Source organism: Hyposmocoma kahamanoa, unplaced genomic scaffold (assembly GCF_003589595.1).
Source record: "Hyposmocoma kahamanoa isolate Upper Pololo Valley unplaced genomic scaffold, ASM358959v1 94, whole genome shotgun sequence".
Lineage (NCBI taxonomy): Eukaryota > Metazoa > Arthropoda > Insecta > Lepidoptera > Cosmopterigidae > Hyposmocoma > Hyposmocoma kahamanoa.
Window position 1 is genome coordinate 11,600,387 of NW_020654878.1, and position 12,403 is coordinate 11,612,789.

The following is a 12,403-nucleotide window of genomic DNA, read 5'->3' on the forward strand; positions in this document are numbered from 1 at the left end:
CTAACTGGGTGATAAATCTGCAATAGATTTCTCATAGATGGCGCTACAACTAAAAAGTCGTTGAAAGACCAAGTACAAAGACACGACGCAAGCACATAGAAGGATTCGTGAGGTCCGTTGGTTCGTTCCGTGGCTTAGTTGGTATAGCGTCTGGCACGGTATGCAAGAAGACGTCGGTTCGAATCCGACCGGATCGAAGGAATTTTTTCTGAGTGTTTTTTCTGAGTGTTCGATCTTTGTATTAATAATTATAACAAACTAGTGGTGTAATTTCACAAAAAATTTTAATATCAATTCAATAAAAATTTAATTAAAAACATTGATGCTGTACGCCATATGATCAAAACAGACAGGCACGTGATATGTTACATGTCATGGTATGCCATGAGATTCGGGCATCATTAGGCATAGGCATGCTTTTGCATGCATGAGTCATGCCGAATACAATCAATACTACACAAATATTTTGGATGTGAAAAAGCTGTGCTCTCGGTGGTTCCCACACAATTTGACTGAGGCTCAAAAAACGGATCTCGTCACTTGGTGCAATGCCACGCTTACCAGATTCAACGAAGGGGCGTCAAATTTGGTATGGGACATAGTAACAGGTGACAAAACATGGATTTATAGTTACGATTTCAAAACAAAGCAGCAATCGAGCGTATGGGTCTTTCGAGATGAGCCGAAACCAACCAAAGTGGCGCGCGTGCAAAGTGCCTGTAAGCGGATGATTGCTTATTTTTTTTAATAAAACTGGACACGTGGCTACTGTTGCTTTGGAGAATCGTTGTACCGTGAATAGTGATTGGTACACGACCATTTGTTTGCCGGAAGTTATTGATAAACTCCCTAAAAATAACCGTAAACACCGTATCATCTTACACCGTGATAATACCAGTTCTCACATGGCCAGACAGACAAATTAATTTTTGAAGGTTAACAACGTTGACCTTATGAGCCGTCTCGCGTACAGCCCCGACCTGGCACCTTGTGACTTTTATTTATTTCCAAAAATTAAGAACCAGCTACGCGGTCCACGATTTTCATCACCTAAAGAGGCGGTCGAAGACTATGAAAAATATGTTTCAGAGATTGTCACGGAGGAGTGGGATAAATGTTTCCAAAATTCATTCGTATGAAAAAGCGCATTAACTCAAAAAAATTGAATGAGCCTAAATTCAACCCTCATTCAATTATGTCCAAGGTTTTCCGTATCATTGGAAAAACTTACTTAAAACGAGAATGGAATAATGTACCATTTCCTGCCTGATCACATCCGCGACCACACCAATGGAGCAAGAGGGGTCACCCGAAGAAAAACAGACTTGCTTGCTTGTCAAAGATAAGATACAAAGAAATGCCGCATCTCATCCCAGTCAGCTAACTCGTATCGCCATAATATCCTTGTGCCCCTGGGACAGTATATGGACACAGTTTTCACTACACACTGGTCAGACGTTCCCGGCGGAGCCGAAGTCGATACCGAGTGTCGGTGTGGATCTGTGAAAGTTGTCTATTTGAGATCGCATAATTTCTTCTTATTACCGTTCATATTCTGTATCAATACCCCTTAATTATCAATGAGCTTTTGCGCATTCATCAAATCCATACATATCTGTCTACAAAGAAGGATACGCGTATAAAGTGCACACCCTTATACTATTCCATTAATATTTTCAAATGGCAATGAATGCCGACTGCATATGAAACGCCAAAATCCGTCAAGAAACAATGGTTTCAAACCCTCTACACTACACAGTTGTTTTTATAACAAGTATCAATATAAATATTGAGAAGACGAAATGATACAATCACTGATTATTACCTGAGTGGCAGAAGTGTTAAGGAAAAATATTATGTTTCGAATATTACCAATAGCGTACAAGATTACAAGTGGAATCTTCCTGTCGTTATGATTGGTTACGATTAGCCAAAAGATCATCCATTGCAATTCGCCCAAATTTAGGCTACATGCTGAAATTACAATAACAATATTGTTTATTAATTTGCGAAAAGTTGCTGGTCGCTAGGTACGTGAAAGAGAAGACATACATATATCAGTATTGATATAACACAGGTTCTTCTTATACATTTCCTTCTTCTTGTATATTTACAATTTTTTTCATCATACACTCAAATCGGATCCAGGCTTTAAATGGTGACTTACAAACTCGTGATAACATATCTATAGTACCATATACTGTAACTACAGTACTATGACCGTAAGGATTTCATTATTCAATTTTAACAAACCAGTTATATGCATTCATATGTTATATCAATATAACACCCTGTAAAAACATAATACATTTTTAATTAAGCTAAATGAGAAACAAGAAATGATGGAATAATTTATTGAAACACTTGAAAGTTAATAAATTTTCGTAATTAATGAGATCTAACTGTTTTAGGACAGGATTTCAATTACATTTCACAACATTATATTTAAGAAAATCGTATTTGCATGATTTTATAATGAATTAACCAATTCATAGATGCATCCCTAAATAAACTATTATTCAAAAGTTACATTGATGTACACTAGGTAGCTTTAAAAAATCACGCAAAAAGGCCTCACAATAAAGGTTTAAGGTCTCAAGATTTATGGCGCACGACAGTGTATTCAAATAGCTACAACATGTATAAATGGGCATGCATGTAATAATCATAACTATGTATCTTGGTGATATCGCATAAGAACATAAATATCTACCATAAACTTGACCCCCTACAGTTTATTATGGCAAAAGACATTAACAAGAGAAAACAATTTAGATTTGACAGCTTAATGTTGATATTTGTTCTTATTATCAGGTAAAAATTTCCATAAAATGATTCCAAGAAATCACAATATAAATATTCATAAAGATAAAGACGTTCTTTATAAAGGAAACACTTTAAAACAAAATCAATGGCACTTTAAGCATACCAAAGACTACTCTAATTATAGATGTTATTAATATTACTAACGCGGAATGTTCAGGAACTTCTACAAGATGAAAGATTATTGTAATCAGCAAGTTTAAAAATAACAACGCTAAGGATTTTATTCGTAATGGTATCATTTCAGTGCTATAACAAAATTTAAGTGAACAACAGAAAAAACTTGGGAGAGCTTAAGCATAACAGAAAAACTGACTTGTGGGGGAAATGCATACAACGTAATGAGATACAAGTAACATTATCACAGATGCACAAGCAATTGTAAGTTACAATGTCTTTAATACAAACGAAGTTAAAATTTACATAAAAATAAAATGTTCATAAAAACTAATAATAAAAATGCTTCAGCTACAGAGGACTACGGAATATATGGCCCTCACTTTTTTCTGCTAAAGTCTGTAATGATTATGATGATGAATACCCAAAAATTAACAATCACCCATACAATCATAGACGTTCGTAAATAAGAACTAACTCATAGTCAGTAGAAAGCGCAAACACTGGTACAGGTAGAAAACAATAGACAGTGAAAATAAATATAGCGCTTTTAAAGGTTAGAAATGTGATAGAAAAGCAAACAAAGTAAAAACTACATCAAAGTACAGGGTAAGTTTCAAACAAAAAATATAATGATTCCAAAAAAGTAGTCACAATAAACTCGTCAACACGAGAGGCAATTAATTACTCGTGTTCTACCGATACCACGACTATCTTCTATAAAGAACCTGTCTTCATAAACCTTCCGTAAACTCGATAAATCGTACACTGATTCACATTTAGAGCATCTGCAGCGGTGCAGTCACGATGTATTAGCGATGCAGTCCCTAAAATCGTGTACTTTTACGCCCAGACGTGACTTAAGCAGCGATACAATCGCGACGCCAACGCGGTACAATAGCGGTGCAAATGCGATCCACGTTTTTAATGATTCAACGTATGTAACGGCATCAACGCAGTCGTGCGATTGCATCGATGCAACCGCCTATAAACCACGCACCATACAATGATGGTCATTTTCTAACTAGCTTTCTAGATATTTTTTGATATCTTTAATAAAATAATAATAGAACAACAAATATATGAAACGGGTCTATAGTTAAACTAAAAAGGACTATGGGAGTACATATTCGGTAATAGTTAAGACTGCACTAAATATTAATAAGCAATGATACACAGACGCACATATCTAAGCAAAAAACTATAATTTAATTACAATTAACGTCCTAAATAAAACCATAGTATTGGAAGTCCATATACAACATTTTGTAATTTCATTACACATAACATTTATCGGCTGTTATGAAGGTAAAACAAATTAATCAGTTTTAATTATAATAACTGTTACATATAATTGTAATAGCTGCATACTAATGTACAAAGTAAATTCAATGTATCTTTTATGCTATTAACCCGAAAAATTCCAACGAACCGTAAAATCCTTTTTCTCAAAGTGCTGTACTTGCTATTAATGTATTGTTTTGACAGGGTATAATCTCAGTACAGAGTACTAAAAAAACCGACCTCAAAAGTACGTGGAATTACATCTATTTGCTAAGTTTCATTGAAATATACCCTAGTTCGCCACTATACAGGACTTGATACTGGAGATAATAAAAATAGGTTCTCACTACGACACTACTCAAAGTATATCGAGAGAAAAACGCCTTGAATTGGAGAAATAGCAAAATCAACTAAATAATTGCTGAAAGTAATTGCTCCTAAATTAAAGTCAGGCGCCATTTATAAAAATGAATCTTCATGCGTGAACAGCCACCCTTTCAGGTGGATGATTTTCTTCAAAATGAAATGGGACCACTATGGAAATACCCCCTTTCCAACAAAAAAAGAATCATGAGAATCGGTTCACAAATACCGGTGTTGTCGCGTAACATACATACAAAAAAAAGAACATACAGACGAATTGAGAACCTCCTCCTTTTTTGAAGTCGGTTAAATATATAGTTTTTATGAGAAATCATGAACTGATGTCCGAGACGATAAGGTTTATGGCGGGAGGATAACAATTATCTCCTGATAATTATTGTTTTTATTTTCATTTCAATCCCTTATATTGTACATACAAGAAGTGTGATAGCCACGGCTCGCAGCCGACTCCACTTATACTATATGTATATATAACGCCTTCATCATACTCCTAAAATTTTGTCTATGTCATTAAAATGGATACTGGCCTAACTGTCCCCCAATAAGTTCCTGGGGTAGATAAAGTACGTGTACAATATAGTAAATGTACTTTGTTGTAGCTTATTATGTCTTTCTTTTGGACGGCATTACATAATTTATGCCCAGTGCAGCACTAGTGTAGACCTGTCATGGGAGTTATTGACTAATTAAATTAAAAAAATATAAACTGTCATAACATATTGTTAAGTAAACTCAAGTGTTGTAAAATAAATAAAAATGTGTAAATAAAGTAACACCTACTGTATACTTTAATAAGTTGAAGTTAACACTTTTATTGATGTTATTTAATACTGAGATAACAAAATTGTTATGTAACAATAGATTTTGTACGTAAAAAACTTGCACACCGTGTTTGACGCGACTGTGGCTTACTGCCATCTTGCAGTCAGCGCCGCGGGAGGCGAGGAGGTGGTGGTGGTGACGGTGGCCTGTGCCGATAGACGCTAGACGCGGCCAAATTTGTCGCGCTTCGAGTGCGAGTTATTACGGCGTTATAATACTGAATAAAGTCAATATTATTACTTCTTAAATATTTTTGTCTATGTACTTTGAAAATGTTTATTTTATATAAAAAATGTGTAAGAAAATATAACCTGATAAAAAACAACAATTAAAAAGATTCAAGAACAACAATGAAAGTATGCAAATATATAAGGCTCAAACAAATCTGCTTCCCGGGATTGCTTCTCAAATAACAATTGTGAATATTTTCCTATGAATATCGGCAATAATTGAGACACTGCCTCTGTTACAGAATGAGGCAGGTCATTACTTATTCTGGATGAGGCGTATTTTACGCAACCCCGGGCGAAAGCCAATAACATGATCGGCTTCTTAACCAAAGAACCCCTAACTCGCAGTTTCTCAACATACGTTTACGTCACAAGCTTTATTGTAAAGGTAAATTAGCACATATTTTCGAAAAATATATTGTAAAAACAGGTGTACTATTTTTGGCAATGAGAGCTAGCAACATTGCATAACAAACGCGGACACATACTTTCTGCTTTTGTTAAATCGACGTCAATGTGTTTTACAGTTAACCTCCTTGAGTAATATGGAATAGCATAAGAGGAACAGAATTAAAGAATTGCACAATAGAGACCTATTATAGAGAAGGCAAATATCTTTAGACCCCACAGCCTAGTCTTCTTTTGTATTTTTAAATTAATTATGGAAACCATAGTAACTGTTTTATTCATATTATACACGTAGTCAGAACAACTGTCACTAATTAATCTATGATATTATGATTTGTTTCGTTTTAACACGCGTCATTACATGCTTGGGGAAACGAGATCGACAGTGTGAAATTTTGCTTAGCATTCGCGTCGCGATTCACATCGCGATTTTCAATTATAATCATACATACAAATTAATCAAAAACCACAAAATTACTTACTTAATCAATGTGAATTGTGTGTTAATGTGTAAAGGGCTCGAAATGTTTTGTTTGAAAAATAAATATACGCGATGTAGATCCGGAAAAAAATTGTTTCTTTTTTACTTTTTTATGTTTAAAATTAGTCCAATTATTGTAAAGTAAGAATTAGTGTTCAAAGGACACGGTTTGTCATACATAAGGCGATTCTGTTTTTTTATTTGTCTTGTTATTTGTTGTTTTAATACAATATATGACTTACCGTATACAATACGTCCCGGTACGAGGCATGTGTTAAGTAGTAAAGTAAGCTTTTCTAAGAGCCTAAGCAACTGAAATATTGTACCGGTATGTCCGCTCGAAGCTACGAATTAGATATGCCTTTCCAGCTACTGTATAACTTTAAGCCATTAATAAACCTACAGATATTTAGTACATCCGCTAGGAGATGAATTATTTACGGCTTTTCGCAAAAAAATGCTCAGGATAAAGCGTCTCTGATTTGTCACGTCGAATACGTATCACCATTATAAAACCGTATTTAATAGGCACACCCATTACTAAAAACTTATTTATATTTATAAATCACACATATCAATAGGTATTTTGTAAACTTTATAATAATTGCCTAGGTAAGTATCATCTTGTACTTATGTAGATTACCTACTTACCTATTTGAATTCCAATTAAGGGAACAGGCCATGGGCAGAGCAAGCCTTATTCATAAGCATTGAAAAAAATGTCGTTTCCTTATGCCATCATTGGTCGCCTAGCAACGCTTTGTTATTAAACATTCTACATAGAATTTGACTAGAGTATAGCTGTGTCATATCACAACTGTGTGACCGCTACTATGGCGCGACGGGATGTCTGCCAAATCCGGTATTTTAGGAAAATTTTGAGACTACAACTTATAGGAAACAAATAGGTATGTATATTGTTATTATTAACAAAAAAAAACAAAAGATATATTCTTATAACGCAATCTCCCTGAAAATAGAAGGCTTCTTTTTTCACAATGTCGTCACTTATACGAGTTCCCAAGACGAGTTACAAATACAATATAAAATAAATACACACAAATATATGTATAACAAATGTAACATTAATAATTTTGCTCCAATATAATTATAGAGCTTACTTTTCTATATCCCGAATTTTATTTATTGGGATTTTTTGCCCTTTTTTATTATCTTGGCGACATCGGTTATCCAATGATTTGTTCTGGGAACATTACTCATAACATTTGTTTTTGAAGGACTTACATTATACTTAGATAAAGTTAGCTCTCCAATGGTACTCAAATAAAGAATAAGTTAGATTGAAACGGATGATTGGTATAGTTATCTGGCAAATCATTTACTGAAATCGCATTGCCTATATATTAGGAAAGGGTAATGTACTTAATTGACTCTCACTCAAGATTTAAAAAAGTTATAACTTAATGCCTATGTATATTATATATAATATCTATGTCATGTTTTAATGAGTTCGAAAAGATTGTTTGTTTAGTAATGTGAACTAATATACAAAATTCGATACAATTAATGCAATCGTTAAAATATATCAAAAATAAGTTATACCCTATTTGAATTTTCGCTACTTAGAAATAAAAAGTTTTTGAATAGCGAAACGAAAACAAGTCATACATACGAAACGAAACGAAAACAAGTCCTAATCAACATTATTTATCACGCAATGTCCAGTGTAGACAAAACATTGTAAAACCGTGCAAACTTTGTATCTAACGAATCCGACTCTAGCTAGAAACATTTGCTCCTGTGCAAGTGCTTGTCTGAAATAATTCTCACAAACAATGAAATTGTTACTAATTTATTTTCCAACCGCAACAAAGCGAGATGTCACGTGAAAAATGCGCCAGTGCCGCTCAGATGAGACTCCGTGCATTCCTCGGGTGGAGCTCCCATTTTACGTGTCGTTCCCTCAGTTTTACATTTGCTACAACGTTTAAGTCACATTAAGTTTCGTCTCCGCGGCGAACAATACAAAGGATTTAAAACTTGGAAGCGGCGGGGAAAGCGAACGATTTATGACATTAATCTGGGATATAAAACGCAATTTTACGCTCGTATGCAGTCTGCGAGAAGAATTTTGTAGACACTCATCCTAATTGCCAATCCATTTTCCACTTTCCGTAATGCGTGTATTTTTGAAAAACAGTTTTTGTAAAGACAGGTAGCGGGACTTAATTTGATTCTTTTTGTTTTTTGGTTGTAGGTAGCTTGGATCAAGTCAGACTCAAAAGCCATATTGGCGATTCACACGAATATGGTGGCTTTGAATCCTCGGCTCTCGGTCACGTACAACAACCACAATACTTGGAAGCTGCACGTTAGCAACGTTCAGGCGAACGACTCCGGCACTTACATGTGCCAAGTCAACACAGACCCTATGAAAAGTCAGGTGAGTTACTCAATATTGAATATTTTATCCCTATTATGTAGGAGGTTTTTTGGATACTGCCCTTTACGTAGCAGTGTAATTGCAGGCAAGAAGGTGTTACCGCTAAAGCTATTGCCATTGTATAGATACTGTTAAAAATTCTCTAATTACAGCCAATTAAAAAACAATCATATACCTATATTGTATGGTCTCTAACATGAATATTTTTTACCCACAGATGGGTCATCTATCAGTGGTGATTCCTCCCGACATTGTGGATACGGTTTCCGAGGGGAGTTCGGCTCGGGAGGGAGGTAGCGTCCGGCTAACGTGCAGCGCCACCGGCGTTCCGCCGCCGACTGTCATGTGGCGTCGGGAACTCAATAGGCCTATCGTGTTTAGGCACGACGGTGGAAAGGAAAAGAAAGGTAGGTGTTAGCACAAAGTTAGACATAAAATTAGTCCGTTTTCATTTCTATGACTCTCAGCGACTGTCTGCAACATTTTTACATAATTTTTGCACGTAACGGATATGATGGAGTAGTATAAGTGAGAATAAAATGTTTTTAAATATTTTCTCTACGCTCGGGGAGACTTATCAGAGTTTGTTTCGGTCCACCCAATCAGCACTCGATTTCACCTGTTCAAAGGACAAACGAACGTGAAAAGTCTCACGATCAATTAGTTAATTAATCGTTACTTGTTGACATTTCATGGGATATTTACTAGCTACTTATTTACACAGTACTTTAACGTGTTTTATTCTGTAGCATATAATTTAATTTTAACCAAAAAGACCTTATTAGTTTTTTTGGTTCTTGACTTGTTTATTGTAGGAATGAAACTATTTTTCCGGATTTAAATCGCGTATATTTGTTTTTTCAAACAAACCGACGTTTCGGGCCCTTTACAGGTCCCATGTAAAGGTTTGAAAAAACAAATATACGCGATTTAAATCCGGAAAAATAGTTTCATTCCTATGTATAACAATCGCGAAAACCTAAGAATTTGTTTATTGTACATTATAACTGCTACATATCAAAATTCATAATTACAAAGTTTAGATTGTGGTCAGTAAAACAGTTTGGTTTATTATTGTGTCGAGCATTTTCTCTCACCACAATGCAGTCAGGAAGTGCTAATAATGCAGGAGTTAACTAGAAAATATGGTAATGATCCCACATGACTGCATTCTCGGAAACTTAAAATGTTTCCCGCCGTAACGTTGATAAGCGCTTATTAAAATATGAAAGTTGCACCTCCCGTGGATAGGAGGCTGTTATTATTCACTTTATATTAGCTTTCCAAAGACGTTGTGTAAATATATATATTTTGTTGAGTAAGATTTTCTAAATCCATTTTTATATATTTTTGATACGTACGTTAAACGTTAAAGTGGAGAATTTTGTACTTTTTTAAAATGAGTAACGTGTTTTTTCTCAGCTTTCCTTTTCATTCCACATGTCTTAGAAATTTCTTATTCTTATAAAAATAATAAAAGTAATAATAAAATGTTTCTTCATCAAATATAACTAGGTTTTAAAACAAGCATCAGCCATTGACTTCCAAATATGTCAGATGCTTTTCAATAATAACGCAAGAGTGGTAGGTACATTGAGTCTTAACAAATGTAAACTATAACAATAACAAAAGAAGGAAATGAACATTAATAGATAGGTATATTATTGATTTACAGGTGAAGTGATTTCTGATTTGATTGTGTATATGTTTGCGTTTGTATTATCACATATATGAGATGGTTCATACTCACATATTATAAAATGGAAAATTATGAAAACTAACGCGGTTATCACACATGATAGTATAAAAGTAACGGGACTTACTCGCGTAGTATTTTAGTCGGAAGCGGTCCAACCAACAAGAGTTTCAACCATAATCGATCGTTATGATTCATTATTATTTGTTATGATTCAATATAATACTTATGTGTCTAACGGTATTTTTTTATTTTATTTATGTAGTTTATTATATTTCTTTCTCATTCTCTCTTGCACGCTGTTGTCCGCTTATAACATTAGATCTCACTGCCCTGAATTGGCTGGAAGAGATTTCTTTGCGAGATAAGTCCACCTTTGCTCACCTTCTGTTAAACAAATTTTCTGTTGTATTTATTTGGTACAACAAAGAATATTAGATATGTTCCCTAAACGGAATTTGGACCTTTTCAAGGCGAGAGTGAAAAAGCATTATTTAGGTGTGCATGCCTCATCGTCGACCTCATCATCACTTTCCATCAGGTGAGATGGGGATAAAATGTACACTTATTTTTTAATAACTTTTTTAATGTGAAAAGTGGAAGTGCGTATATTTTAGTGAGTGCCCGCGACTTCGTCTGCGAAGAATAAGTACTTCGAGTAGCTTTCTGTTCCGAATATACTAAAAAATCCCCTATTTTACCTTGAGGGGTAATTGGTCAAAAACGCTGAAACATTGTTAATTTCTTAAAAAAGGCATAAATATTAATTTTCAAATCATAAATATGATTTGTTCTCGTACAAACTTCCCCTATTTCACCCGTTTTAAGACTTATTTTGTGAAAAAATTAGCCAATGTCCTTCTCCTCACATTTCATAAATCTCAGTTCCAAAATTCATCGATATTGGTTCAGCGGTTTAGGCGTGAAAACGTAATAGACATAGTTACTTTCGCATTTATGATATTAGTGATTGTGACAGAACACAGTTTAGTAGCAGTAGAACTCCTAGTGAAAGAGCTCGACCAGAGAAGTACTGCCACCAAGCAGTAATGTGAGAATTACTGTGTTCCGGTTTTGAAGGGTAAGTAAGGGTGCTGGTGGAATTACAGGTACACGGGACTTGTCAACTTATGTCTCAGGGTGTCGGGCGCAGCAGCAGTACCCCTCAGATCTTTGTAACTTAAAGCTCTGAGTGGCACTGCAACTGTTATGGACAGACGTGTCGCTTACCACCAGGCGCACGTTTTGTTCGTCCCGTCACTTTGTATTACAAAAAAAAATCTTTATCGAATAACTCCAAGAATGGACTCAATATTATTGTTATTATAATTTTTTTCAAAGAGAATCCTTGATCGCCATTTTACAAAATTATTTAATATACAATAAATGTACCATAAAATAATTCAAATTAATATAGAATTTATAAATTACATAAAGTTTTGATGTAGCTACGGTTATTTTAACAATGTAGTACCTGCGAGCGTACTTTATATTTAATCCGTTATGAACAATTTAAAGTTTTAATTTTTAAGTTTTTATGGTGGTCAATTATGTTTGTGAAATTACTCAACTAGTTTGCTATGATTATTAATACAAAGATCGAATAATAAGAAAAAGTTCCTTCGATCCAGCTGTATTCTGTTAAAAAAAGTCGTTAAAAATCAAAAACAAAGAACAAGCACAGAAAAATAAGAAAGGTCAGTTGATTTGTTCCGTGCGTCGAAGAAATGCTTAGGTAGTGTTTGATCTTTGTA

General features: G+C 34.5%; 1 protein-coding gene across 1 annotated transcript in view; it reads left to right on the top strand.

The window, feature by feature from the left end:
- The window catches only part of LOC113237909 (lachesin-like), a 48,482-nt gene that overhangs the window by 6,936 nt on the left and 29,143 nt on the right, over positions 1-12,403 (top strand). The window contains exons 3-4 of the mRNA XM_026474626.1: positions 8,768-8,953; positions 9,171-9,360. Of these exons, the coding sequence (XP_026330411.1) occupies positions 8,768-8,953; positions 9,171-9,360 (376 nt within the window). The remainder of the gene's footprint in view (positions 1-8,767; positions 8,954-9,170; positions 9,361-12,403) is intronic.